Source organism: Calypte anna, chromosome 20 (genome assembly GCF_003957555.1).
Source record: "Calypte anna isolate BGI_N300 chromosome 20, bCalAnn1_v1.p, whole genome shotgun sequence".
Classification (NCBI taxonomy): domain Eukaryota; kingdom Metazoa; phylum Chordata; class Aves; order Apodiformes; family Trochilidae; genus Calypte; species Calypte anna.
The window spans coordinates 14,805,334-14,833,282 of NC_044265.1; the positions used below are offsets into that span (position 1 = coordinate 14,805,334).

The 27,949-nt window shown below is 62.9% G+C and overlaps 1 protein-coding gene across 1 annotated transcript; it reads left to right on the plus strand.

Moving 5' to 3' along the window:
• Positions 1-313: 313 nt before the first annotated feature.
• Positions 314-27,718, plus strand: SLC12A5 (solute carrier family 12 member 5). Its single transcript, XM_030463103.1, has 27 exons — positions 314-407; positions 10,898-10,992; positions 11,207-11,338; positions 11,547-11,693; positions 12,341-12,395; positions 13,329-13,459; positions 13,644-13,885; positions 13,966-14,177; positions 15,691-15,858; positions 16,677-16,775; positions 16,898-16,955; positions 17,418-17,592; positions 18,358-18,476; positions 18,758-18,856; positions 18,979-19,098; positions 19,232-19,336; positions 19,417-19,585; positions 20,196-20,391; positions 20,472-20,641; positions 20,725-20,856; positions 21,097-21,204; positions 21,383-21,505; positions 21,589-21,776; positions 22,046-22,060; positions 22,554-22,687; positions 23,098-23,208; positions 23,347-27,718. The coding sequence occupies exons 1-26, from the start codon at positions 314-316 to the stop codon at positions 23,187-23,189; spliced, it is 3,378 nt and encodes a 1,125-aa protein (XP_030318963.1). The 3' UTR covers positions 23,190-23,208; positions 23,347-27,718.
• The last annotated feature ends 231 nt before the right edge of the window (positions 27,719-27,949 follow it).

Consider the following 27,949-nt stretch of genomic DNA (forward strand, 5'->3'; position numbering starts at 1 on the left):
GTGCGGTTCCAGCAACCCTCGGGCGGCTTCGGCCGCGTCCGGAGACCCCGTGGATTGTCCCGTCGAACCCAACCGAACCGGGCCAAGCCGACCGGGACCGACCGGAACCGACCGGAGTGGGTCGAGCCGGGTCAGGCCCAGCGGGACCGGACCGCGCTGTGCAGGGCCGAGCCGAGTCGCTCCGGTCCGGTCTGGGCCCCTGGGGCGGGGCTGGCAGCGGGCGGTGCCGCGGCACTAGGACCCCGGTCAGCGCCCGGCGGGGCCGCGCTCGGCGGCCGCGGGGCCCGGAGCCACTTGTGGAGGCGGCGGGGCCATGAGCCGGCGGTTCACAGTCACCGCGCTGCCCCGGCACGGACCCGCGTCCACCCGCGGAACCAGCACCGGCCCTCCCGGACACGGCGGCGGAGGTGAGTGAGGGGCACGGACGCTGCCGCTGATGGGGGTGTCCGCGGGGGTGGGAGGTTTGCGAGGAGGGCTCCTGGGGTTTCCGTCAGGGTCCAGGGACGGGTTCTGTAGGGTGTCCGTGGGAAGGGTCCGCGGAGCAGCGTCCCAGGGCAGGGGATCGGAGGGGGTCTGCGGGGCAAGACCTGGCCGTCGGGGAACTGTGGGGGGGTTCAGAGTTACGCTAGGCTGGCAGTTGGTCAGTCTGGCCCCTCGGACGCAGCGGGGACCCCGAGAACGCGTCTGGCAGGAGTCTGAAGGACTCAGGGGATGCAGAGTGGGAACTGGGGCTCAGACACCAGGGCAGGACCCCTCATCCCCGGGCACTCCCCGAGGGCAGCCCCCGCTACCCGAGGAGCTCCCATGCCCATCCTAGGGTTCTGTCAGAGTAAGGGACAGAGCTGGGGGGATAGCTTCAGAGTGCAAGGCCTCAGGCTGACCCACAGAAGAGTGTGGGATGTATGGAAGTCTGCGTTGGGCATGAGGCCGGCAGGCTGTCGCCTCGCAGTTCCCCGGGGGCGGGGGAGAGGTGGTGGTTTTAGCTGTGTTGTCACCGGAGCCGTATCGATCCCAGAAACCCGACCGATGGCCACCCCGTGCTGCGCCGAGCCGTGTGACCTTGCGCCCTCGCGAAGGGCGCTGGTGGGTGGTGGTGAGCTTGTCACCCCTCACTACCCGCCCCTTCGAGTCCCCTTGGCCCATGGGTGTCTCCCACCAGGCTCCACCCACAGACCTGTGGTGGTCGCCCTCAAGTGGGGCTGCCCCATGCAGACCCCCACACGGGTGCGACCTGGGGCTGCGGGGCGCCTTGTCGCCGACAGGGGGCACTGTTGTGTTGGCCACGCCCCGTTTGGCCACGCCCCTTTTGGTCCGGGTTTTTTTGGGGGGGAGGTGGGGGTTGGATCGGGGCATCCCTGGAGCGTACACCCCCCCCCCCCCAATCCCCCCTACTGCCGTGTCCCGAGGCAGCCGTTATGGGCGGCAGTTGCCATGGCAACCAAGCGGTGATGGAGCTGCTCGCGTTGCCATGGAAACCGGGTATGGTGTCATCGCTGCCGGCTGCTCCTGATGCTAAAGGAGGAGGACGGGAACGAGGTGTGGGGAGTATTCAGCCACTCTCCCAAACCCGCGGGGCGTTGTGGGGGGTGGACACACACAGTCGCGGAGACCTCACTGGCCCTCGCTGCGTCTGTGGAGCGGCCCGGGCACATGGCCCCCCGTGGAATACCGGGGTTGGGTCCCCGCAACCCCCACTCTAAACACGAGGTGCGGGGCTCGGCCTCCCCTGCACGCTGACCCCCGCTGCTGCAGCCACCCCCGAGTCCGGAGCTGCGATAGGTGGGACATCTGCGGGCGGTGTTCCCGTGCTCTCCTGCTGCCCCCAGGGAGATCTCCCGGCGCCTCCAGCACGTCCCACTCGAAGCAGTTGACAGGACAATCGAGGGCTACCGGGATACTCACCGCGAAAGGCTGCGAGGACACGGCCCCCCCACCCGGGGTCTGCGTGGCGTGGGGGTGCAGTGGGGCTGTGAGGAGGAAGCTTTCAGGGGGTACAGGGCTGTTAGCGGGGATGCTGCCTGTCCTGGGCTTGCACAGTTCGGTGTCTCCATGCCGGGGTGGGGGGCGCGCAGAGGCAGCACAGGGTGGTCCAGCTGTGCCATGTCCATCCCTGGCCTGGCCTCGGAGCTGCGCAGCTCACCCCCACTCACCCGAACAGCTCCTGGCAGTAAGTGGGGCACTGATGCCGAGCGTGGCCCTGCGCCAGGGTCCCGCCTGCGCCCGGGATCGGGGACCACTTGCATCTGATCCCCCCCATGTCGGGGAAAGCCGCCAGCCTCTCTCCATCCCCAGCTCCCCTGCTCTCCCAGCGGCCTCTGTGCCAGACCCCTTTACCGGCACCCTGGGAGCGCTGCAGCCCAGGAAAGGGGTGGGACACGGGGGCTGCCTAAACCATACCGAGCCCACGCTCCCCGCTTCCTGGGGCCACGTACCCCGGCCCCAGGAGTTAGTTCAATGCTGTGCTGGGTGTGTCGAGCCTCCCCGGTCTGGCTCTGCCCCAGGAACATCCCCCGTAAGCCTCCCCCCGATGCGAGTGCGCACGAGCTATAACACTGCGCGGCAAATCCCAGCCCCTGAAATGGAGCCATAATCCCGGGATTAGGGGATTAGTGGTCTTTCACGTGCTCCCTCCCCCCCATCTGATTTAGCAGGAAAATCCCTCTTGTGCTGAGCCCACGCGCTGCGGCCTCCTGCGCAAAACCACCTCTCGACGCCTTGCCCTGACCGGGTGGCCCCCGCGCAGCCCCCGGCCCGCGTGGGCTCTGCAACTCCCCCGGTACCCGGCTATGCCCGCTGCGGGGGCGAGTCCTGTCTCTTGATCCCAGCGCTGGCTCCTGCTTGAAGCTGAGGGGCGAGGGGACAGGCAGCCGCGGGGTCTGGGGGCCGAGAGAGGGTGGAGAGCAGTGCTGTGCCTGTGCTGCCCACCCTTCCTGCGGCTGTCCCGCACTGTGTGTCGAGGAGCTGGGGCTGTGCAGCTGTGGCTCCCGGGGGACGCCAGGCCCGGGGATAGCGGCCGCAGCAGGGCAGGGGCTGGAGGCAGGGGTCTCGGCCCTCCTTCCCCCGCAAGGTGAGGGCCGGAGAGCCTCCGCGCTGCAGCATAACTGGGACATTACCAGGAGAAAGTAAACAATTAATTACAGCCGTCAGAAGGTAACTAACGCCAGCGGGCTGTCATGATCTCAGCCATCCCCGGAGGAGATGCCGGGAGCTGCCGCCAGCTCCTGCTCCGGAGTCCTCCGGATTTAGTGGGTGAGGGAGGAGGGGGCTTTGACCAGCCCTGGGGGGTCAGCGCAGACCACCCAGCAGCCCCCAGCCCCACGGCGGCTCTGAGCCCCCGGCGTTCCCGGAGGAGCTGCGGGGGTCAGGGGCTCCACAGCAAGCAGCAGGGCTTGGGGGCTCGGCCCCCTCTCCAGGGTCAGCCCCAGACCCCCCATGCCTCGGGTTCTTGTGCTGAAGGGGGGCCCTCCTGGAGACCCGGAGGGTCAATCAGGCCAGATCTGCTCCCCTCTGCAGGCAGAACTCCCCGCTCTGCAGCGCTGCAGCTGCCTGACCCGCTGCTGGGTGGTCTGTCTGCCTCCCCCTCTCCCCCTTCCTCCCCGAGGGAGCTTGGGTGATTGTGGCTGCGGGACGGTCCCGCTGCTCGGGCAGTGGGTTCTCCCCAGCTGAGACCCTGCTGCCTGCAGATGGCTGGCTGGCACGTTCTCCCTCCTCCCCCCCCTCCATTGCCCCCCTCCCCCTGCAGCTGCACCCATCCTCCGGGAGATGTCCGCCTGGGGCCGGGCACAGGGTATGGGTCTGCCCGTGCAAGGGCTGCCCTGACTCCAGGCTTCAGCGTTCCCTCCTCAGACACAGGGTCTACTGCACGTCCCATCGCGACTGGGGAGGGCCAGTGCGGGGGACGTGCGAGGTGCGGGGCCCGTCCCGCCCGCGCTAGACGGGCCCGCAGCACTGCCGTGCCCCAGTTCCAACCCCCTCTTCCCGCTCTCGGCTGCGCGGCCCCCCCCCCCCCCCCCGCCTCCCTCCGCCCCCGCTGCTTCGCCCCCCCCCTCCTCTTCTTCCCCCCCCCCGCCGCGGCGGGGGCAATGCCTCCTGCATACGTGATGAAGCGGGCGGCCGGGCTGGGCTCCGCCGGCAGCAGCGAGCCGTGAGCCCGGCGCCTCCGCACTGCAGCCCCCTCCCCCGGCGCGGGGGGCGGCGCGGGGACGCGGCCGGCTGCGGAGCGCGGCGCGGGCAGCTTCGGGCAGCAGCGTGCGGCAGCCGGCGCCATGCTGAACAACCTGGCCGACTGCGAGGACGGCGACGGCGGCGCCAGCCAAGGTGAGGGAACGGCACCGGGGGATTGCCGCCCCTGCTGGGCTGAGCTCCAGGGCTCGGGCTTGGAGCCGGGGGTTGGGGGGTTTGGGTTGCCGCGGCCTCCGGACCCCTCCGCGGGGCAGCACCGGCCGCTACGGCGGCTCTGGGTCACCGTCCCCGCGAGGCTGCGGCGGACGGTGCGGGGCTGCTCCCGCTTCCCGCCGCGGGCGTCTCCGCGCAGTCCCGGCCCCGCTCCCGCCGCTGCGGCAGCTCCGGCAAACGGCGGTGCGGCGGGGCTGAGCCGTACCCAGGACTTACCGGGAGCTTCTTCCAGGCCGGGGCGGCGGGCTGTGCTCCGGACCACCCCGCCTGCCCCTTCTCTCGCCGGACCTGGCCCGGCGGCTGCTGCCTCGGCCCGTTTCCACCCGCCCGGGACCCCCGAAGGGGTCCCCGCCCCCGGCTGCCGCTCCCCCCCGCTGCCCAAACTACCTCCTATCCCCTCTCCTTCCCGCCTCCCCCGTCCGGCTGCCGCCCCCCCATCCCTAGCTGCCGCCCCTCACAGCTCTACTGCCGCCCCCTCCCCGCCGCCCCCCAACAGCCGCCCCCCCCTCGTCGCTGTCCGTGGTGCTGAAGCGGCTTCCCTGGCCCTGGGCTGCGGGCAGCGGAGGCTCTCGGCCCGGGGCAGCCGCGTTCTGCAGTGCCGGGTAGTACTGGGCAGTTTCGGGCTGTGCCAGGCCGTGCTGTGCCAAACCGATCTTAGCAGTGCTGTGTCAAGCCGAGTTGAGCCCTGCCGAGCCTTGTCGTGCCGAACCATGCCGAGCCGAGCTGTGTGGAGCTGTGCTGTGCTGAGAGAACCTAAGCAGATCTGTGTCTAGCTTGTGCCCTGCTGGCACATGCTGTGCCATTCTCTGCCAGCCCCTGCCATACCGGCCATGGTGCAGCCGCGGTGCAGTATAGACAAGCAAGGCCACTGTGTGCGAGGGTCCGAGGCTGCAGCCCCTTGGGCAGTGAGGCCACCAGGCCCTGGAAGTGGCCAGGTCATTGCTGGTACCTTGGGCTGAGTTCTCCCTCGGGCACTGGCCATCAGCCAAGCTGCTGCAAGGGTCCAGGACCCCTGGGGGGCCATGATCAGCCCCAGGTTCCCGAGCAGTGCAGCGCCTGCTCCTGCAGGTGTTTCCATTGGGCACATGGATGGTTGGAGACAGGGACATGCAGCTGTGTGCTCAAGGGGACCTGTGGTGTCTCTCTGACTCCCCGAGCCCCATCAGGCCCTCTTCCCAGGTGCCCTCATGGGGTTTGCTGGAAGGGCACAGTGGCTCTGGAAGCCACTGCAGATGTCCCCAGCTGCCTACAGTGAGTCTCCAGAACAGCTACCATGAGGCTTTTGGTGTTCACTCTGCTCTGTCGACCTGAGCCTTTTTATTTGCTGTTCTCTGTTCCACTGAAGGTCAGGGCTGGCAGGAGCCTTCTGAGGGCACCTTGCTGGGCTGGGGGGAGCCATGCTGCCCTCGGCCCTGCCCTTCCCTGAGCTCTTACAGCTTCCCTTGTCCTCTGCAGCACCAGGACTTATCCTTCTCTCTCTGTGTTCCTATCGCAGCAGTGCTGGCAGCATGGCCATGGGCTTTTCTGCCTTGCTGGGGTCTGGCAGGAGGGATGGACATGGTGCCACCACAGATGGACCAGGCAGACTGTCCCTGGAGCCAGGCCTGGCAAGATGGTGCCTTGTGGACTGGTGGCAGGGGCTTGAGGCAGCCAAGGGCAGGAGGTGTTTGGGAGACCCAGGGAGCATTTGTGGGGAGGGGCACGGCAGAGCCCCTGTGCCTGAGCCAAGGGGGAGCTGCTGCAGGGGAATCTGGTTTGTTCCTACTGCTGAGGGTGGCACTGAGGTCCCTGTGCAGGGTCTGTGTGGAGTCTGAAGACACCCCGGGGAGGGTGGCAATGTTGTTATGTGCCAGCAGGACCACCTCCCTGCATGCCCCAGATGCTCCAGTGGACCTGCTGGTGCCCTGGGTGGACACGTAGGCCATTTCTGTTGGAAAGGCTGAGCAGTTGTTCTGGCTCAGGGCCCCACTCAGGGCCCTGCTCTGGGCAGCCTGCAGGAGCCTTGTGACAAGGGCTGGAAGGGCTCCAGTACTGGCAGCCCAGTAAGGGCTGGGCCGTGCAGACCCTCCAGGGAGGCGGTGGGATGCAGGGGAGCAGGCAGCCTGCAGTGTCTGGGCTCTGTTTGGGGTGTCTGCTCTGTTTGGGGTGTGGATGTGTCAGATGCAGCCCCGCTGCAGACTGCCATGCCAGGACGCTGTCCCAAAGGCATGCCACTGCACAAGGAGCAGGGAGGCTTTCTTTGCTGGAGCTTGTGCTCACGGCCATTTCCAAGGCAGGGCTCGGGCTGTCAGAGAATCTCAGAAGCTGTTTAAATGCAGCGAGCCAAAGCGCCTGTGCTAGAAATCCTGCGCTTGCAGAGCTGACTGATCAAAGGGAGGATAATCCTAGGTTTAGGAAGGAAGAGGATACGCCTGAAGTAGCAGTTGGTCTAATATGGGTCAGGCAGTGAAAGAATTCAGCCCAAAAGGCCACTTGGTGTGCCTGCTGCTGTAGAAGCAAAGCACAGCCCTGGGCTGGGGGGAGCAGCCCACCCCACCCCACTGCACCCTTTTGTGCTGCAGCCTGGAGCTGGCACTGCTCCTACCATTGGTGGTCTCTGCCTCCTGAGGCTCCATGGCCTCTGGGAGGGTTGCCCTACCTGGCAGATCCCCCTGCTCAGAGGAGAAGGAAGCCTGGGTGGGACCAGAGGTGCCACCTACCATAAGGGTTCCCTGGCCCTTCCCATCTGCTTTGGGCACCCCAAGGCCAGCAGCTTGGGGCCAGGACCATGGATGTGTGGCTAAGTCCTCTTTATGGCTAGGGGTGACAGAACAGCATGTTGGCCTTGCCAACACAGCAGCAGCTGGGAACATTACCCAGGGCCACGTGCTTGCCCATGTGCTTGCCAGGCTGCTGGGGTCACCCTGGGGTACCCCTTGCTGCGAGCAGAGCCCCAGGGAGTGGAGGAGGCTGCTTGCCAGCCTGTGCTGTCAAATGCTCTGGCACCTTCAAGGTGCCCTGTGTGCTATCAGGGCAGCCCCACTATGTTCCCAGGTCACTGGCAGTCATCATGCTGCTGCTGCCCCTGGGACTGGTGTAGGAAGGCAGTGGCCAGGCTGGCACAGGAGGTCCCTGAGCTGTCAGCACCCCTGTGCCACAGACCAGCAGGTCCTACGGTGCTGCAGGAGTAGGGATGGAGGTGCAGCAGCTACCTCTGTCCTCCCTTGCTTGCTGCCCTCCTGGCTGGGGCCATAGCCTAGTGCCCCGTGTCCCTGGCCAAGGCTTGCTGTGCACAGTGGCCAAAACAGACCCCGGCCCCATGGGGGGACGAGCTGGCCATGTCCAGGGGGGGCATGCAGCAGCCCTGGCAGGAACTCTGGTTAATTTGTCCACCAGGTTTGGCTGCCTGGGCTCCCCCCTTTGCCCTGTGCCATGTAATGCGATCAGGGAGGATTCGGGATAAGGGACATGATGCTTCCTAGCCCTATCCAGGTCTGAGTAAAAAGCCATTAGGAGATGGCATGGCTGGTGCTGCAGCCAAAGTGCTGCCTGGTGGGTGGGTGAGCCTCGCATGGCAGGGACGATCCCTTGGCTCCAGGGGCCCTGGGTGAGAAGTGGGGTCGACTTTGGGACATCCTGGGCAGGCCAGGTCGGTAACCATCGCCAGAGCAGGGCAGCGTGGTGCCCACAGTGGGGCTGTCGGTTCCTGCCAGCCGCCGGCAGCCCTTCCAGCCGCCGCAGCAAATTAAAAGGCCAATTCCTGTTGAGTGATCCCTGGGGAGGGGGGCGGCGGAGCGCCGGGATCGAAGCCTGGCACGGCTCGGCTCTGCTCTGCTCACACCACCTCTCCTGGCCGGGCTCTGATGGGGGAGCAAGCACGGGCAGGCGCTGGGGGACCCCTGGTAGTGTCCTGCCTGTTCCCATGCCCAAGATGTTCCCCCCCACACTTCGCTGTCCTCCGGCAGGGTCTGGCCACGGCTGTGGCAGGTGGGGGGCAGGAACCACGGTGCCCCTGCCTGACAGATCCAGTGGCAACTGCCGTGGAGAGGCTGCACCAGCCCCTCTGCGGCAAAATGGTATGCGGTAGGAACGGGGAGTGGGGAGCATGTCGTCACCCGGGACCCCGAGGCCCTACGCTCAACTGCCTCCAGCCTGCGGGGCCGGGGGCAGCGGCCAGGGGTCCCGCCAGCAGTGACCGGGGATGCCGGAGCGGTGCCGACTGTAAGTCGCCGTGTCCCTACCACCTGCAAGCCTGGGGCGTCTCCCGGTGCCATTCCCCTTGTCACCACTGTCAGGAGAGGGGCTCTGGTGCCTCAGGCCGGCTCAGGACCACCGGGCGGTGCCAGACTGAAGGGAGGGAGTGCAAGGTTCGGGGTGCTGCTGTGGTGCCAGCGGAGTGGAGCGTGGGCCCCGCGGGGTGCTGCTGGTTTCTGTCGTGCAGAGCCGGGCAGTGCCCAGCCTGGGTTGGGGCACGCTGGGCCGGGAGGCTCGGCCGTGCAGTCTGGTGCCAGTGGGCCGAGGTTTGGGTTTTGTGTGGACTGCGGTGCGGGTGCCGTGAGGGTGCTGTGTGGGGCCGGGATGCAGGTGCTGGTGGGTCAGGGTGCCAGTGGTTTGGGGTGCTGATGTTACTGAGTTGGTGTTCTGGTGCTGATGGGTTGGAGTGCTGGTGCTGGTACCAATGCCGTGCGGGGCCGGGGTCCGGCTGCCTGCGCCGTTACATAAGAGCAGGAGCCGAGGCGGCCGTGGCTCGCCGTTGCCATGGAAACCAGCACGGTGATGTCGTCGGTACCAGGCGGTGAGGCAAGGCCCCTGCGGGCTCCTCTCCCCCAACGAGCTGCCGGAGCCTCGTCGGGCTGCGACACATCCCTCTACCGGGCTGCCTCCCCCCACAGACCCCGCTCGGACGGGGCAGGGGGAGGTGGGCACCGAACCGCCCTGGCCTGGTTGTCGTCTCATGTCTACATGGTCACCGGAGCCTGTGAGGTGGGATGGGAGCCCCCGCTGTCACCTAACGAGCTTTAGAACAAACCTGGAGAGAGGGGCACTTTGGGTCGATGCTGAGAATCCCCCGCGCACATTTCGGGGGGAACACGGGGCAGGGCATGTACCAGAGGTGCCAGGCGTGTGTCCGAGGGGACTGCAGAGTGTCCCGCTGCTGCGGCTGTCCCAGCGCCAGAGGAGCCTGCGGGCTCTGTTTCTCAGTTCGGCCATGCCGGGCGGGATGCTGCACCCCGGGGGCACCGGCGGGAGGTTGCCACCTGCAGCGCTCAGGGCTTCCCCCTCCCGACCGGCCCGGAGGGCCGCGTCTGCCGGGAGGCTGCAGAGAATGAATCACCACCGCGGGCAGGTGGCTCCCCGGGTCCCCAGGGAGAATCACTTGCAGGAGCTAGGCGGGCTTTAGGGAACCGGGCTGCTCCCGGGTCTCAAGGTCTGTCCCTTGGGCACGGGTGTCCACGTCGCCCTGGCCCATGGTTGTCCCCGGCACTGTCCCTGCGCCCCTGGGTGCTCCCAGGCTCTGCACACAAGGCTTGTGGCAGGGATGGCTGTCACTCCGGACTGGGGGAGCAGAGCAGGTCTGTTACCCTGCCCCAGCTGTGCCACTGCCCCCGTCAGTGCATTGACCGGGCCCTGGGGGTCGGTACGTGGTGGGGTGCCTCTCTACACCTGCCCGGGGCCGGGTCTGCTGCTCGCGTCTTGCTGTGCCACGGGGGCTGATGCTCACCGAGCTGCTCTGCTCAGCTCTGGTCCTTTGGCTGCCTGCCCCGCTCTGCCCCTGCCCCTGCCTCGAGCCCCGGCCTCCGTTCAGGGCTGCACCGCTCCGGCAAAGCCGTCCTCGCTGCTGCTCCATTTCCAGCCTGATTTATTTCTGCTTCTCTGCAGCTCAGCTGCTTTTGTCGCTATTAAGCCGACACCGGGTTTCTTCTGCACGAGGTCGTTAATGCAGCGAGCTGCCGCGGCCCCGGCCAAGCAGCTCCGTGAACTCTGCACCGCTGCTGGCGGCTCCGTTGCCCCGGGCAGAGCGACAGCACCAGCCCCCGGTGGTGGCACCACCCGACACTGCCCAGACTCCCAGGACACCTACGTACAGTCCCTGCTTCTGCGGTGCGTGCTGGGGAGCAGGGCCAGCCACCCGACTGCTCACCCAGCTCCCAGGCACCACGCTGGGACCATCCTGGCCATGGCCATGCTGAGCAGCCGGCCGGATCGCGTCCCTGCAGGCACAGCACGGCGGGCGGCCCCAGTGAGTTATTGCTGCCAACTGTCCCGCCGGAGGGTTCCCCCTGGATCCGCACCGCCTGGATGCACTCCGACAGTTCCGTGTTGGCCCGGCTGGGCAGTGGCTCCTGGGGACGGGCGGCCTCGGCCCATGCACGGCACGATAGGCGATGCTGAGGGTTGGGACGCAGGGGCTGCTGCCACCCATCCCGGGATTAGGTGTATACATGGTGCCCACAACTCTGACAGTCTTCCCATGCGAGCTGGAGGGGCTGGGGCAGCGGCTATTTGGCTTCATCTCTTGCAGGCGATGGCAACCCCAAGGAGAGCAGCCCCTTCATCAACAGCACAGACCTGGAGAAGGGCAAAGAGTACGATGGCAAGAACATGGCCCTCTTTGAGGTAGAGTGCATGGGCTGTGGGGTTGGGAGGGTCCTCAGGGAGGGGGCTGGGCTGGGCAGCTCTCCCTCACACTGACATGCATCCTGGGCACCAGGACACTCTGGAGCACTGGGAAGGGTCCCACAGCTGCTGTGGCTGTGTCTGGCAGGGTGATGGGGTGGCATCTGGTGAAGTTCCCAGCTTTCCTTACAGCTTGGGGCTTTGCTTTCCACAGGAGGAAATGGACACGAGCCCCATGGTCTCGTCCCTACTGAGTGGGCTGGCCAACTACACCAACCTGCCACAGGGCAGCCGGGAGCACGAGGAGGCTGAGAACAATGATGGAGGCAAGAAGAAGCCAGTGCAGGTGAGAGGTGTGGGAGGGACATGGCCCTTTCTCCCAGCCCCATCTGCCCAGTGCTGGGCCATGGGCTGCCCTAAGGATGGCCAGATCCCTTGGCTCCTTCTGGAGGTTTTCACCCAGGGCCCCCAGCCAAGTTGCAGGAGGAGCAGGACCCCTCACTCCTCCACCCGTTGGGCCCACGAGTCCTAATAGCTGCTTGCTCCCTTGGCAGGCCCCACGGATGGGCACCTTCATGGGCGTCTACTTGCCCTGCCTGCAGAACATCTTTGGGGTCATCCTCTTCCTGCGCCTCACCTGGGTGGTGGGGATCGCTGGCATCATGGAGTCCTTCTGCATGGTCTTCCTCTGCTGCTCTTGTGTGAGTGATGGAGCTGCCAGGGGCTGGGGGTGCACCCATTGGGATGTGAGGGGTGCTCCATCTGCCAGCCCACCCTGCCCAGCTCCTGCCCTTTACTGCCCTGATCTGCCTTAGCCCCTGCCCCACTTACAGCAAGGAGAAGCCTCTGGCTTCCCAAAGGAATCAACAACTGAACGGTGCTCAAACAGTGACCCAGATTGTAGCTGCTATGCAGGTGGGGATGGGGATGGGGGGGAGGGGGTGGGACAGGGAATGGAGTGTGGGGGGAGGGGGTGTGGCGGTGTCCCTGACCTGGCCCTCCTGCTGTGCTGCCATCCTGCCAGGATGGTGGCCCCAGGGCAGAGCCTAGTGGGGCTGAACACAAGCAGCATCCTGGGCAGCCTGGGGACCCCCCAACACCTCAGGCCCTGCCAGTTCCTCCAAGGAACTCAGCCCTTTGGCCTCCTGCACATGCATTTGAACCTACTTCAGGCATCCCAGCCCTGTGGCACATGCCACCAGTGTCTCAGGGAGCCCCATATCCCACCAGTACACTGGGGACCCCCATATTCCCAGTATGGCTTTGCTCTCCCTTCCTGCTCCCCTGTCCCCCCACCCCAGCATGGAGGCAGCTTTGCTGGTTGCTGATACCATGTTTCTTCCTGCAGACGATGCTGACAGCCATTTCCATGAGTGCGATTGCCACCAATGGTGTGGTGCCAGGTAGAGCCCTGTCCATGTCCATGTGTGTGCTGGGGTGGGGGGAGCTGGCTCCCTGACAGGTTGGGTGCCTGCTGGGGTCCCTGTGCCCCAGAAGGGCCAGGCTGAGGTTGGCAAAGAGCCTTTTCCAAGAGCATCCTTGTGGCCATCCTGCTCCCTGGCCCATGCTGGCCAAGCTCTGGGGCTGCCCTGTGCATGGGGGTTGGATGTCACTGCCACTGTCCCTGGCCTCCTGCCACCATCCCACTAGGATTCCCATTGCTGGAGCTGCCACCCATTCCCAGAGCTGAGAGGTGCAGATGGGGGTGAGAGCCATGGCTCCTCCCTTTGCCAGATGGGGGAGACTGTGGGGAGTGATGGCACGATGGGGAGCAGGAAAAGGTGGTGGCAGGAGGATGGGGAGCCAGGTGCCATGGGCTGGGTGGTGGGGTGACATTTCCTGCTTGGACGCTTGGACTCTGCTACATCCAGTTGCTATCCCCAGGAAGGCTCCAACAGGGTCTGGCTATACAGATGACACTGAGCTGCCTCCCCAGAGGGTCCCCAGCCCCACAGAGCAGTGGGGAGCAGGCTAGTGGCACTGTCCTGGCTGCTCTGCCAGGCTGGGCAGAGGACAGACAGCCCCAATGCAGGCTGTAATTAAAGCTATTTATCACCCTGCTGCTGTGACAGAACCATCCATCCCAGCCACCCAGCTCTAAGGGTTCCTCTGGGAGGACAGGGAAGAGCATGTCCCATGTCCCCAGGGCTTCAGTCCCTCCCTGGCATCTCAGAGGATGTGTGTCCCTGTGGCCATCACACCTGGCTGCTGGGCTCCTGGGGAGGGCTCTGCCAGCACTGCTGCTCTGGAGGACTATGCCCACTTCTCCCCTGAGCACTGTCCCCATCCTGCTCCTGGGGAACCCTGGCAGGGAACCACCTTTGCTCTCTCTGCAGCTGGTGGCTCCTACTACATGATCTCACGCTCACTGGGACCTGAGTTCGGGGGGGCTGTGGGGCTCTGCTTCTACCTGGGCACTACCTTTGCTGGTGCCATGTACATCCTGGGCACTATCGAAATCCTGCTGGTAAGTACCACGTCCTTCCCCCTTTGTAGTGCTGAGGCCCCAGCTCCTGGCTGGGCAGCTCTGGCCTCACCTGTCCATGCTGCCCATGAGGAGCTGAGGCCTCACAGTGGGGTCAAGGGACCCTTTTTCCAGGTCCCCTTTGTGGGGCTGTTGGTCAGGTAATGATGCCATGACTGTCTCCCAGGCCTACATCTTCCCGGCCATGGCCATCTTCAAAGCAGAGGATGCCAGTGGGGAGGCAGCCGCAATGCTCAACAACATGCGTGTGTACGGCACCTGTGTGCTGACCTGCATGGCCACCGTTGTCTTTGTTGGTGTCAAGTATGTCAACAAGTTTGCCCTGGTCTTCCTGGGCTGTGTCATTCTCTCCATCCTCGCCATCTATGCTGGTGTCATCAAGTCAGCCTTCGACCCGCCAAGCTTCCCGTGAGTGCAGCATCCTGGGGGGCTGCAGTAGGGCTGGGGGGTCAGGGTGCACAGCTGAGTCCTGTTTGCCCCCTCCCCAGGATCTGCCTCCTAGGCAACAGGACTCTCTCGCGCCATGGCTTTGACCTCTGTACCAAGGTGGTGGTGGAGGGGAATGAGACGGTTGGCTCCAAGCTCTGGGAGCTATTCTGCACCTCCCGCTTCCTCAACGCTACCTGTGATGAGTACTTCACCATGAACAATGTGACCGAGATTGAGGGCATCCCTGGTGCTGCCAGCGGCCTTATCCAAGGTGGGAACGGGTCAGAGACAGACATAGGGGAAGGGCATGGGGGTGGAGGAACAGGGATGGATGAAGGCATAGGGATGGAGGCACAGGACAAACCTCAGCACAGCTTCACTCACACTGCATTGGGCAGCAGGATGGGTTCTCAAACCATGGGACCGACCTGGGTGCTGTGGCCATCCATGTGCAGTCTGTGCCAGACCACAACAGCACCACTCAGGATGCCTAAAGGTTGGGGAGAGATAAATAATCCTCTTGGCCTTCAGAAGGGCTGGCATTGATCTGAGGTTTTGCCCCTTGGGGACACTTGGCTGCTTGTGGCTGCAGCTGAGCCAGGGTTGTGGCCAGGGCTCAAGAAAACTCATGAATTTTCTGGGAGGAGCCACTTTTGACCTGTTTTCCAGAGCCGCTGGTGCATTTGCCAGGTGCTCACGCTCCGTGGTTGGGTGGTGGAGGCCGGTGCCTGGCTCCGGGTGTTTGCAGACCCTTGATCGGCGGCGCAGTGCCCGCACTCCAGTGGTGCCAGGCTGGGTGCCGGTCGGTGGCTGTGTGGGACGTGCCGTGCCCGGTGCACATGGAGAGCTTGCGGAGGTTCCGTAGTCGGGCAGGGTCTGGATCGGCTGCGGTAGCAACACGTAGCCGGGCGCGGTGTTCGGGTTTCATCCCGGGGCCGTGTCTGCCGTCCGGCGCGTTTGGTGGACGTCCCATGGGGCAGATCAGGCGTCCCTGGTTGCGGGCAAATGCTCCAGCATCTAGGACCGTGGTGCAGAGCCAGGACCCTTCTCTGGCGCAGCTGGTAGCAAGAAGGACTGTGCTGACAGACCCTTGGGGCATGGTATCACCGTGCGGGCCCGGCAGAGGCGGCCGGGGCTGGCAATGCCCCGCGCTGGGTCCCTGGGGGGCGAAATGCGCCCTTCCAGGAGGAAGAGCCAGGCAGGGATGTACTAGTGGGGGACTACCAGCCCACTCTGTCACCTCAGCGCAGCAAGGGGGCTTGGCGAGGCTGGGAGGGGGGTGCCCTGTGACCCCCCGCAGCCCTTCGCCGTGCCGTGCCCTGGCGGTGGCCGCTCGCTGCTGCTCCAGTTTCTCTCCCGAGCTGTGGCCAAGGCAGCAAGCAGCACGTGGAGGGTCACTAAGCCTGTTACGTCAGCCCAGCATTTGTAATCCCATCAAAAACATTTATCAAGTTACTCTGACACGATCCACTTTCCTTAAACCTATGTTGATCAGTATTAATTATATTACCCTCATAATTATTTGCTAGTGCAATCCCATGTCAGCTCCTCCATTATGTTGCAAGGATAATGCCAGGGGGTGGACGTTCCTGCTCCGGTCACCCCTCCACGCTGCTTGGTTTTTCACCAGGATGGGTGTTCCTGTGCATCCCTTAGGGGCTGGGGATGTGTCAGGGGTCCCTCTCTTTATGCTACTACCTGTGCTGGGATGGGGGAGGTGGCGCTGGGTGTCCTCATGCTCTGTCCTCTCCTGACACCATCCTGACCTCCTGTCCCCCCTGCAGAGAACCTCTGGAGCTCGTACCTGACCAAGGGGGTGATTGTGGAGAAGCGGGGGCTGCCCTCTGTCAGCCCCCCGGACACTCCACTGGACATGGACCAGCCCTATGTCTTCAGTGATATGACCTCCTACTTCACCCTCCTCGTAGGCATCTACTTCCCCTCAGTCACAGGTGGGAGCTGACATCAGCACCGCGTATGTGCCACAGGCACTGGTGGGCACACATGCTGCCAGGTGGCTCCAGCTAAGCCCCACGTGCTGTGGCAGCAGTGCGGTGGTGACAGTGGTGATGGTGATGGTGGCAGGGTGGGTGTCAGCCCACACCTCCCACGCAGCCACCCACGCTCCAGATCTGACGGTGCCGCACAGAACTGACGTCCCAGTGCTGGGTATTTATAGCTCTTGGGGGTGGAGGAGCCCCCCCAGCCTGGTGCTGCCACGGATGCAGACACTGGGTCCCACCCACAGCTCTGCCGGTGCCAGTGGGACCCCCAGAAGGGCTGTTCCATGTGTGGTGATCACTGGCAGAGCCCAGTGCTGGGGGTCCAGGCAGCCGGCTGGGTCCTGCTCAGTGCTTGGTGGGGTGGGTGAGTGGCCGATGGCTGTGTCCAGGATGAGGGGTCCTGCCAGACAGGGGGACGGCCACCTTGGCCACTGCTGCAGCAGCAGTGAGTGTCATCCCTCTGTCCATGTTGTCACCTTTGGCACCATCTGTGTCCCAGCCTGTCACCCTCGCAGTCACTGTCCCTGCTTGAGCTAATTATGGACTAATGAGACAAGTCACTTCAGTGAGTTTTGACTCTTATCCTTAAACAACCTCTGAATACAGCCCTGGGGGAGTGTGGGCCAGGGGCCCTGGGCCATGGCAGTTGTGTGCCTGTTCCCTATTCTGGCTTGCCACCAAGCCAGTGCCTGGTGTGAGCCATCCTGCCATCTGGGACCGGTGAGGGCCGTGGCTGTGCCAGTGGTGACACTGTTCCCTTCCCCCAGGCATCATGGCTGGCTCCAACCGCTCCGGAGACCTGCGGGACGCGCAGAAGTCCATCCCCACTGGCACCATCCTGGCCATAGCCACCACCTCTGCTGTCTGTATCCTTCTGAACTCACCTGGGCCACAGACCTGAGGTTGGGTGGGCTTGCTATGCAGGGGTCCTGGTGCCCTTGGGGTGGGGGGCTCTGTATCCTCCTGGTGCTCCTTGACCTCCTGACAGATATCAGCTCTGTTGTCCTCTTCGGGGCATGCATTGAGGGGGTTGTCCTGCGTGACAAGTGAGTGTGAGGGGTGGGGGAGCCTGGCAGCCTCTGGGAGCAACCCCCAGGGACAGGCTGGGCAGTGGGCAGACAGGGTGGCACCAAGGGGTCTGCAAGGATCCTGGGGGGGGAGCTGCCTGCACTCCTTTCCTATCTGAGGCAGCCCAGCTCCCTGCACACAGCAGGTGACACTTCTGGGTTACAAGTGCCAACATAAACAAGATCCAACTGCATGCAGCCTTCAATCATCCTCCTCCTGGCATGAGGGTCCCACCCCTCTGGGATCCTCATGGCCATGCTTGGGGGATGGGGAGGGACCCCGACTACTTGAGGCCTGCCCTGGGGTGGGGGCTGTCAGCAGCCAGGGCAGGGCCTTCCCCTGTGACCGCCAGCAGTGTCCCTCAGCTGTGGCCCCACGACTCTGGTACACTCTGGGCTCAGCCATGGGATGGAACTGTGGGTGACACCAGTGCCCTGCAGGTTTGGTGAAGCTGTCAACGGGAACCTGGTGGTTGGCACCTTGGCATGGCCGTCCCCGTGGGTTATTGTCATCGGTTCCTTCTTCTCCACCTGTGGGGCTGGGCTGCAGAGCCTCACTGGAGCCCCCCGCCTCCTGCAAGCCATCTCCAGGGATGGAATTGTGCCCTTCCTCAGGGTAGGTGTCCCTAAGTGTGGCACTGATGGCCCTGAGCACCCACCGGTTAACCATCCACTGTGGCAGACCATTGGGCACCAGTGGCCTCTTCCTGGCACCACCACCAGCCCAGCCCTGGTTCTGCCAACACCAGCGTGGCAGTGGGGGGCTGTGGTGGCTTTGGCCATGATGTTGTGCCAGTGAGGTCCAAGATCTCCTCCCCTTGCTGCTGTGCTGCTTCATATTTTATCTGCTCTCTGAAGACGCATTCTCACAACCTCATCTCTCCAAATCCAACCCGACAGCTCCCCCGGGGAAGAGCAGGCTAATTTTATCCTCCCTCCCCCACCCTGGCAGCCCCAGCCCTGGCTCTCGCATGCATCAGCTGCACCCCCTAATGTGTCCAGGCATGATCCCCTGGCCCCCACTCCCAGTCCAGACCCTCTGTGACCCCCTGTGTGTCCCCACACCAGCAGCGTGTCTGTCCTGGGCTGGAGGGGGCTTGAGCTGGGGCTTGTCCCTGGATGGGGGTCCCAGTGGGATGGAGGCTGCTCTGGGTGCAGAGGAGTCATGGGGGCTGTGCTGGTAGTGTAAGCCTGTCCTGCTGGCCCTGGCACTGCTCCCTGGTAACACATTGTGTGCCAGCTCACTGCCGTGGTGCTCCTGGCCAGGGCTGGGTGCACAGGGGGGTACAGCCCCTTGGGCTGTGTTGAGGGCCCTCACCCAGGGCTGTGCAGTGCCAGCTTGGACGTGCCCTAATGTGCCCCCTCCCTGTCCCCATTCCAGGTCTTCGGTCATGGCAAGGCTAACGGGGAGCCGACATGGGCCCTGCTGCTCACCGCCTGCATCTGTGAGATCGGGATCCTGATTGCCTCCCTGGATGAGGTGGCTCCCATCCTCTCCATGTAGGCAGCATGTCTGTCTGCTTATGTCCCTGCACCCCCTGTGCTGATCCCTGCTCGTAGGGGGGTTCTTTGCTGCCTTGGCCCTGCCTGGGAAGGGGGGAGCCCTGCAGGGAGCCCAGGGGCTCTCCTCAGCCACCGCTGTGACCCGGTTGCCTTGGGTCCTGGCTGTTGGCTGGGCCCACTGCAGCATTGGACCCCTGGGGCTGGACCGTGGCAGGGGTAGATCTGTGGCCCTGATCCATCCCCACACACCCTGCTCAGCCTCCTGCTCTCTCCTGCAGGTTTTTCCTCATGTGCTACATGTTTGTCAACTTGGCATGTGCAGTGCAGACACTGCTGCGGACACCCAACTGGCGGCCTCGCTTCCGCTACTACCACTGGTGAGCTAGGACAGGGATGGGATAAGATGGGAGGGGATGGGATGGGGTGTCCTGCCACTCCCCAAAGTCCCCTGGCTCTGCTGTGGGTTCTGGACACACTGACAGCATGGTGCTCCCTTCAGGACCCTGTCCTTCCTGGGCATGAGCCTTTGCCTGGCACTGATGTTCATCTGCTCCTGGTACTACGCGCTGGTTGCCATGCTGATCGCTGGCCTCATCTACAAATACATCGAGTACCGCGGGTAAGGGCCACCCGCCCTGCCTGGTCTGGCAGCCACTCCTCAGCAGGGACTGCTCTCTGGGATGCTCCAGCGTGCTGGTGCAGTGCTCCATGGCCAGAACTGCAGGACATCCCTGATGTTGTGGTTCCCACAGGGCAGAGAAGGAATGGGGCGATGGGATCCGGGGGCTGTCCCTGAGCGCAGCCCGCTACGCCCTGCTGCGGCTGGAGGAGGGTCCACCTCACACCAAAAACTGGAGGTGACACTGGGCTGGATTGGGGGACGATGGTGGCTGGGGCTGGGGGAGTGCAGATGCTGACTGCAGAACTGTTCTTCCAGGCCACAGCTGCTGGTCCTGGTCCGCGGGGATCATGAGCAGAACGTGGTGCACCCGCAACTCTTGTCCTTCACGTCTCAGCTGAAGGCTGGCAAGGGTCTCACCATTGTGGCGTCCGTGCTGGAGGGGACCTTCCTGGACAACCACCCGCAGGCACAGAGGGCAGAGGAGGTGAGAACTGCTAGGGATGCAGGGCACCACACAGCACGGCACAGCACAGTGCCTGGTCAGGGGCTGTTGTGCTGCTGGGCTGAGCAGCCATCAGCTGCCCCACATCTGCTGCAGCCCTGACCCTCCCCACAGCCCCTCTGGCCCCGGTGCCTGTCAGGGAGGGGGACGGCAGCCTTTCCCTGCCAGAGCAGGAGCCCTTCCTACCCCCGCCCCTCTGCACCAGCCAGGCAGCACATTAATGAGATTAAGCCCTCAGAAAAAACCACTTTCTCTCCCATGCAGACATGTTATAATTTCTCTGAGTAAATAACTCTAATTGCTGCTCCACTGCCTGTCAGAGCCCTGGCACGGGGACACCCTCTGCCTGGCACGGAGCAGAGTCCTGTGCCGGCTCTGCTCACCGCTGGCATCATCGCTCCTGGCCCAAAGCTGCCAGCGTGCTGTGAGGCACGGGGACCAGGGCATCCCATGGGGACCTGCACTCCCACCCTTCACCCCTCATCCATCATCATGCACCCCTCACCCTGCCTGGGCAGGGTGCTGCCGGGGCTGGCAGTCACACTGCTTGTCCCTGTCCCTGTGGTCTCTGACTCCCCTCTCCCAACTGTAGTCCATCCGGCGCCTGATGGAAGCAGAAAAGGTGAAGGGCTTCTGCCAAGTGGTGATTTCCTCCAACCTGCGGGATGGCATGTCCCACCTAATACAGTCCAGCGGGCTGGGGGGACTGCAGCACAACACAGTGCTGGTGGGCTGGCCCCGCAGCTGGCGTCAGAAGGAGGACCACCAGACCTGGAGAAACTTCATTGGTAGGCACCATGGAGGGCTGGGGCCACCAGACTGCAGGTGCTGCCAGCCACTCCAGGTGACATGGCCCTTCCCCTCACAGAGCTGGTGCGAGAGACCACGGCTGGGCACCTGGCCTTGCTGGTGGCCAAGAATGTTGCAATGTTCCCGGGCAACCAGGAGCGGTTCTCAGAGGGCCACATTGATGTCTGGTGGATTGTCCATGATGGGGGGATGCTGATGCTTCTGCCGTTCCTCCTGCGGCACCACAAGGTAGCTCAGGCACCAGAGCATGGGGCAGGGGGCTGGGGCTGTCCCCACCCAGCCATGCCCACAGCTCCCTCCCTTCCTCCCAGGTCTGGCGCAAGTGCAAGATGCGCATCTTCACTGTCGCCCAGATGGACGACAACAGCATCCAGATGAAAAAGGACTTGACCACCTTCCTGTACCATCTGCGCATCACTGCTGAGGTGGAGGTGGTGGAGATGGTGAGTACTGGCACAGGAGTGTGTACCACAGCCTGTGATGGTGTGTGTGGGAGAGCCAGCCAGACCCTGCCATAGGCAGGGGGATACAGCACCACAGGGACATAGCACCACAGGTGGGACAAAGCACCATGGGGACATGAAGCACCACAGGGACATGTAGGTCCACAGGGACACACCGGGCCAGGCTGGGAGAAGTGGGTGCAGCTCACTCTGGCCTCTGCTTCTCCTGTCCTCCCACAGCATGAGAGCGACATCTCTGCCTACACCTATGAGAAGACTCTGGTGATGGAGCAGCGCTCCCAGATCCTCAAGCAAATGCACCTGACCAAGAACGAGCGGGAGCGGGAGGTGAGGATGCAGGACAGCCTGGGTGGGTCTGGCCCTGTGGTAGATGTGCTGCCAGTTATGCAGCCCTGTGGCTCTGTGCACCCATCCTGCCAGGGAGCTGGGGCTGCAGGCTGGCATCTGCCCAGCCAAGCCCCTTCTGCCCTTCTCCTACTCCCCTGGCTGACCCTGCCCTGCACAGATCCAGAGCATCACTGATGAGTCCCGTGGCTCCATCCGGCGGAAGAACCCAGCCAACGCTCGCCTACGCCTGGATGTCCCTGAGGAGCCAGCCGGTGATGCTGAGGAGAAGCCAGAGGAGGAGGTGAGGGACTGCACCAGGATGGGGCCCAAGCAGCTGCTGCTCCGGCCCCTGCCCACCACGCCATCCCTCTCTCCTCTCTGCAGATCCAGCTCATCCACGACAAAAACACCACCACCTTCTCCAGCAGCTCACAGTCCCCCGGTGATGAGGTGGAGACAGCTCCTGAGAAGGTGCATCTCACCTGGACCAAGGAGAAGTCTGTGGCTGAGAAGAACAAGAGCAAGAGCCCTGTCAGCCCTGAAGGCATCAAGGACTTCTTCAACATGAAGCCGTATGGCCCTGCATGCTGCCAACCTGTACCTCCCATTCCTGTCCAGGCAGCTGCCACAGGGCCTGAGCAGCACTGGCTGGGTCTGGCAGCCTGGGTGCCCTGAGCTTACCCCTGCTGAGGGGCTGGGGGAATAAGGGGGGGGTCCCCAGGGAGGCTGGGGTGCCTGGTCAGCACACTGCAAGGACTCAGGGTGCCCACTTGGCACTCACCTCTGTTCTCTCTCTCTCTCTCTCTCTGTCTCTTCCCTCGGCCCCGCTGTGCTCCTGCAGGGAGTGGGAGAACCTGTAAGTCTGGGTCTGGGGGGTGGCTGGGACCTGGAGGGCTGGGACTGGAGGGGGGATGGGGAATGGCTGTGCCACTGCATGTGGGATGACAAGCCCAGAGCCAGCAGGGCCGTGGCAGGTGGTGCGAGACGGCTCACCCGTGGGTGTGGGGGCCATGGCTGCCACCCCTGAACACTCTGTCACAGTGCCCATGCCATGGGGTCTCCATCTGCCCCATCATGCTGCCAGCAGCTCCTGTGAGCCTGGGCTGAGGCACCCATGGTGCACTCACACTGTCTGCTTCTGCTCGCTGCCACGTGGCCCAGCAGCTCACAGTGTGGGACAGTTGCCAGCAGCTGTGTCTGGCAGAGCTCACTGCTCCCTGGGCTTGAGCCGCTGCCCAGCCCAGCCCTCCCTGGGGCAGGACGAGTGCACCTCATGGCCCCTCGTGTGCAGTGTGGGACTGGAGGTGGGATGTGCCCATCCTGGTGCCCACCCCTGCTGTTGCCCTCAGGAACCAGTCCAATGTGCGGAGGATGCACACAGCTGTGAAGCTCAATGAGGTGATCGTGAAGAAGTCCCAGGACGCCAAGTTGGTTCTGCTGAATATGCCGGGGCCTCCCCGCAACCGGAAAGGGGATGAGAACTGTATCCTTCCTACAGGGTCACTGCTGCGGGGCAGGCACCAAGACCCTGGTCCACGGGGGGCCAGTCTGAGCCCAGACCCCCCACATGCCTCCTACTCCTGGCTGGGTCCAACTGACACCAGCCTGTCTGTCCAGCAGAGCCAATGCCCACTGGTGGGTGGTGGGGCCCCATGCCATCACCCCTGTATGTATGAATGTGATGGCCTGAGGTGGGGGTGCAGGCAGAGATGGCAGGGCTCAGCTGCTGGGCTGACACTGGCATGGGTGGGTTCCCCTGGCCCCTTGACTCAGCTCCCAGCTCTGGTGGGGGGGTGTCATGCTGCAGCCTCAGGTCCTTGAGCATTGGGCTGGGCAGGCATGGCACGTGGCTGTCCCCATTCTCCATCACAGTTCTCCTTGACAGCTCTGCAGACATGGAGTTCCTGGAGGTGCTGACGGAGCACCTGGACCGAGTGCTGCTGGTGCGTGGTGGGGGCCGGGAGGTCATCACTATCTACTCCTGAAACACGGCGCACAAGAGAGGTTTGTCTGCACGCTGAGACCCCTGCCACCCCTCTGCACTGCGCTCCTGGAGGGAGGAGGGACAGACAGAGGGCAGACAGTGTGCAGAAACTTCACCTGGGTTTGGCTGTGCCCCTGATCTCTCCATTTGAACTGCAGCACCAGATCTTCCGGGAGCATCCAGCACCAGAGCAGCTGATCCTCATTGCAACATCACAGCACTGCTGTCCTTGTTTATATATAAATACATACACTGTACCGCAGACTGAGCACCAGAGCCCAGCGCTGCTGCCACCGCCCACCCCGGCCGGGCCAGCCCTGCCGCCAGCTCCTGCACCGCTGCTTGCAGCCCCGGCCGGGCAGGAGGGAGCTGGGCCAAGACAGGCACCAGGATGCACCGTCCCACCACCTCTACTCCCATCTTGGCTGTGCCCGCACCCTGTGCCCCGATGAGGCACCAGGAGAGAAGAGGCCACCAGCACTCTTCCCCCGCCAGACAGATGCTCCTCACCCCATGGACTGCCCCCCACGGCGCTGCCCCCTGACTCCCCTCACCGGGATGGGCCCCGACAGCCCCAGCTCGCTGGTACCTTGGTGCCGTCGGTCTCTGCAGGCCAAGGGCTGAGCTGGCAGAGACACAGCGTGATGGTTTGGAGAGGGCAGAGGGTGGGGGTAGCTGCGGGGAGTTGGGTGCAACCCTGCAGCAGCAGGATGCCAGGCTGGGGTGGGTGGGGGTTGCTCCCTGTCCCCCTCCCTGCTGACCACAGGCTCCCTCTGCCCTGGTGCTCTCCCGGTGCTTGCATAGCTGTCGTGGTGGAGAGCTGCAGTGTCTGGAGCTGAGCAGACTCTCCACTCGGTGTGCAGCATGAGGTGGAGCTGCTCTATGGCCCTGGAGCCATGGGCGTGCTGCTGACCACCCTGGCACCAGCACCCGCTCTTGCCCCAGGCGCAGAGGAGTCCGGTCCATCCTGTCCCAGTCAGTCTCCCTCCCACCACACTGCACTAGGGGCACCAGGGGGCTCTCGGGCTGCCGGTACTGGCCAGCCAGGCACATCCCAGAACTACACGTGGTGTCCTGGTCCCTCCCCCACCATGCCCACTCTGCTCCCTGCTGCTACCCAAGGCTTCGCCAATAACCCGGCCTCGGGCAGTCGCAGACGCTGCAGGGCTGTGGGAAGGTCTGGACCTGTGTGTAGTTTTAACATATGCAAGGTCTGTTTGCCTGGTCTGACAAGGCCGGACCACACAGCAAGGGGTGGCTGTGGGGGTCCCACCATCATCACAGAACTCCCTCACCCAGGGGACCCAGGCACTGTCCCCACTGTTCTTCTCCACTAGGCAGCCCCCATGCTAGCAGCAGGGCCCACGGGGGCAGCTCAAACACTTCTTACCTTTGGCAGCAGCTGCAGCGTCACCGTCACCTCCCTGTTGTCCCCATCTCCCCCTGCATCTCTCATCCCAGAGAAACTGAGGAGCTTTTAACAAATGTGAATGGTTCCAGGAACCACGCAGGAAGTGGTGCCGAGGGCAGCCAGGGCGCCCACCAGTGCCCGCCCCGGCCCCGTGTACATAGTGTACATAATACAGTACGTGTATTTTTAAAGTGATCATATTTATGTTAATAGAACCAGATGAAGTCTATATATAGAGATCTATATCTATTCCGAGAGATGCAGGGCTCTGCTAGCACCAGGCCATGGGGACAGGGAGCCGAGACGGGCTGCTCCTGCCTCAAATGGGCACCCATCCATGGCACCGAGTGCTCTGGAGCAGTGGTGGAGGCTGCAGCCTTCCCCAGCCACGGGCAGCCCCAGGGAAAGGGCCAGGTTGCAGGTTCATTCTCTTTGCAATTTAACTTCTTAAGAGTTTTCAGGGAAAAGAAGTCACAGACTTTTATGAACTTGTTTCACAGCAGATCTGAGCTTCCACTCGAAGTGCAGCCTGCCAAGAGTTGCCCTCTCCCAGCAGTGCTGCTGGCTCTGCACCAGCCTGGCCCCAAGCGGCCATGCTTTGTCCCTAGCCAGAGCTGAGCCCCTGCACTAGAGCACTGGCCACCTTGGCCCCCCACAGACCCCTCCCCACAATTCCCCACACCCCAGCAGCCCCCAGCCAGTGCTGCGGCAGTGGGTGGCCCAGCAGTGGCTACCTCCTGTCCCACATGGCTGGTCCCAGCATCCAGCCCCCTGCCTGTAGTCCCCGTTCCCTCTGCAGAGCTCCTCTGCTCCTCCAGGACCAGGCCAAAGCTATTTAGGGCTGCTTGCATAAAAAGCAGCGGGTTTTTTGATGTTGGTTTGTTTGGGTTTTTTTGCTTTAAGATAGTACTTGGACACACTCCCAGACCAAAACCAAGCCCCAGGTGCACACCTGTGCCTGCTCATACCTTGCTCCTGCATTTCCATCACTCCCAAAGTGCCTCCCTTCTCTCCAGCAGCTGCCCCAGCCCCAGCCAGACTCTGCCAGGGTAGCTTGGCTATCTGCACGGCTGCATCGGTCTGTGTTGCAGGCTCTGGGGTAGAAGCGAGTCCCAAGGGCATGGGGAGCTCAGCGTTTACAGGAAGTGACCGTCAGGGTGAGCCAGGACCTAGTTTCAGCGCAGGACCTCCAGGCTGATGTGGTGCAGCCATGCAAGGCAGCAGTCTCTGGTCCTGCTGCTGCCTCAGCTGCTCAGGAGCTGTTGAAAGAGCAGGCAGGCATCTGCAAGGGAAAAGTTCTTTAGCATTGGGAAGGGCAGCCCCACAGGAACCAGGATTTGCCCATGTATAGCTGCTCTGCCCCTTGCAGTGGGTCCTCCATCACCATAAGCACAAGCTCACATGCTGTTTCCAGCCTCCCAAAATTATGTGAGGCACTTCTGCAGCAAGGGGGGAGGCGTGCACAGCACCCTGCCCACTCACCTCATGTGCTAGCACCATGCTTGTTGGGTCTAGAATGCTTGCCAGCTGCTCTGCCTTGTCAGAAGATGCCACCTGCTTCCTGCGGTCACCCTCCAGCTGCAGTGTGGCTGTCACCCAGCCATTCCACTGGGCCTGGTCCCAGTACAGGGGTCAGGGCTATGGCAGTTGTCACCCTCAGCAGCAGCAGGACAAAGAGCTCTTCTGCAGCTGTGGGGCATCCGGGAATGCTGCTCCTTCTCCGTGGAGCACTGTTGAGGCAGCACCAGGACACACATCTCTGTTGAGAGGTTTGCCTCACTGCCTCCCCAGCATCCTCATCAGGTTCTGTTCCCCCAGCACCGCTTCAACATCCCCCCCCCCCATGGCAAAACTGCAGTCCCAGCTCCCCCTAGGGAGCAGGAAGGCAAACTCTTCCCATCCCCACCCCTGAAACCAGGCATTTCCCTTCCTCATCCTTCAGCAAGAGCAAGGGCACAGCTCCAGAGAGACAGGGCTGCCCCAACATCCCTGCCACACAAAATGTGGCTGTAGCAAGAAAGGTGCCAGTTTTGGCAGCAAGGTCTTGCTGAGCACTAGCTGGAGAGAGCCGGTTTTGGCAGACAGCACTGCATGTTAGTTTACAAACCCAGCCCTGCACGTTCGGCCTCTGTGAGTGTTCAGTTTCCCCATGGAGCACCCTCCTGCCGTTCCACCTTGGTGAAGACAGTGTCCTCCTCTGGTAGACATGCAAGTTCCTCCTTGGCACATGCGCAGACAGGTTTGGGTTTTTGTTCCAGAAAGGAAGGTCTTGACCCCTGAGTTTGTTTCCCTGGCAGGGAGGGTGCTGTGGGAGCAGCGCTGTGTGGGACAGTGGCACCCACAGCCAGGCAGCACCAGGTGGGCAGTGGTGGGTGCTGGTCCCTGCTGCAGGAGTCGCTGTGTCCCTGCCAGCTGGGTGGGCACAGATCCCTGCAGCAGGAGCAGGTGGCTCACCTCACCCCAGACACAACCAGGTTCAGGTAACAGTGCTTGAAGGAGGCACAGGCAGCGTCCAGCCTGGGGCCGAGTTGAGCCACAGCTGGACAAGAGGAAGGACCAGATACTGCACAATGGTAAGAGTTGTACTAGAAGAGTCAAGACCCTCCTCTGTGTAGCAGGACTAAAAACTAGCAGAAGGACCAACAGGTCTAAGATTTGCTGGTTACAACACTTTCTGTGCTACATGTGCAATATATTTGTTATGAATGTTATCACAAAGTCAGTTCATTCAATAATCTTTTAATCACTGTAGCTAGATGTTCTACGTCCATTCAAGTGACTTTTATTCGAGTGCAATATTTCAGTAGACATGTAGTGATTTAGTAAGCTTTGTGTTTTAGAGAATTTGTGTGCAGAGCAATGCAATTAAGTTTAAAGCCTTGTAAATAAAACAGGTTGGAAAAAAATAGTAAGCTTGCATTTAATTTCTGTGAGTGTTTCAGTATTGTGCATTAGGCCGCCTCAGTACAGCCCCTGTGTTCTCTGTGCAGGTATTAATGGAGGAGTGGCTCCTCGGCTGTTGAATGCTCCCTGTTAATGCTTTACAGCTTTACCTGTATTCATTTTTCTAGACTCCTGTCTGCACAAAATGCAATAAATGATTTTATTACACCCTTCACTACTTGCATGGGGAGTTTTCACTTGCTTCGAGTATCTCCACAGCTATTTTTCACTTGGCTGCTTCTACTTCTGTGACTAGGGGCAAGCCCCAACAGGGAGACATGAGGAGGGACAGCCTCTCCCATGGGCACAGTTCCCATGTTTAAATTATGCAAATTTCTGATCAGCAGCACCAATCAAGGCCAGTGCTGGACGCACAGCATGGTGCAGCCCCAGCTGCAGCAGCACTC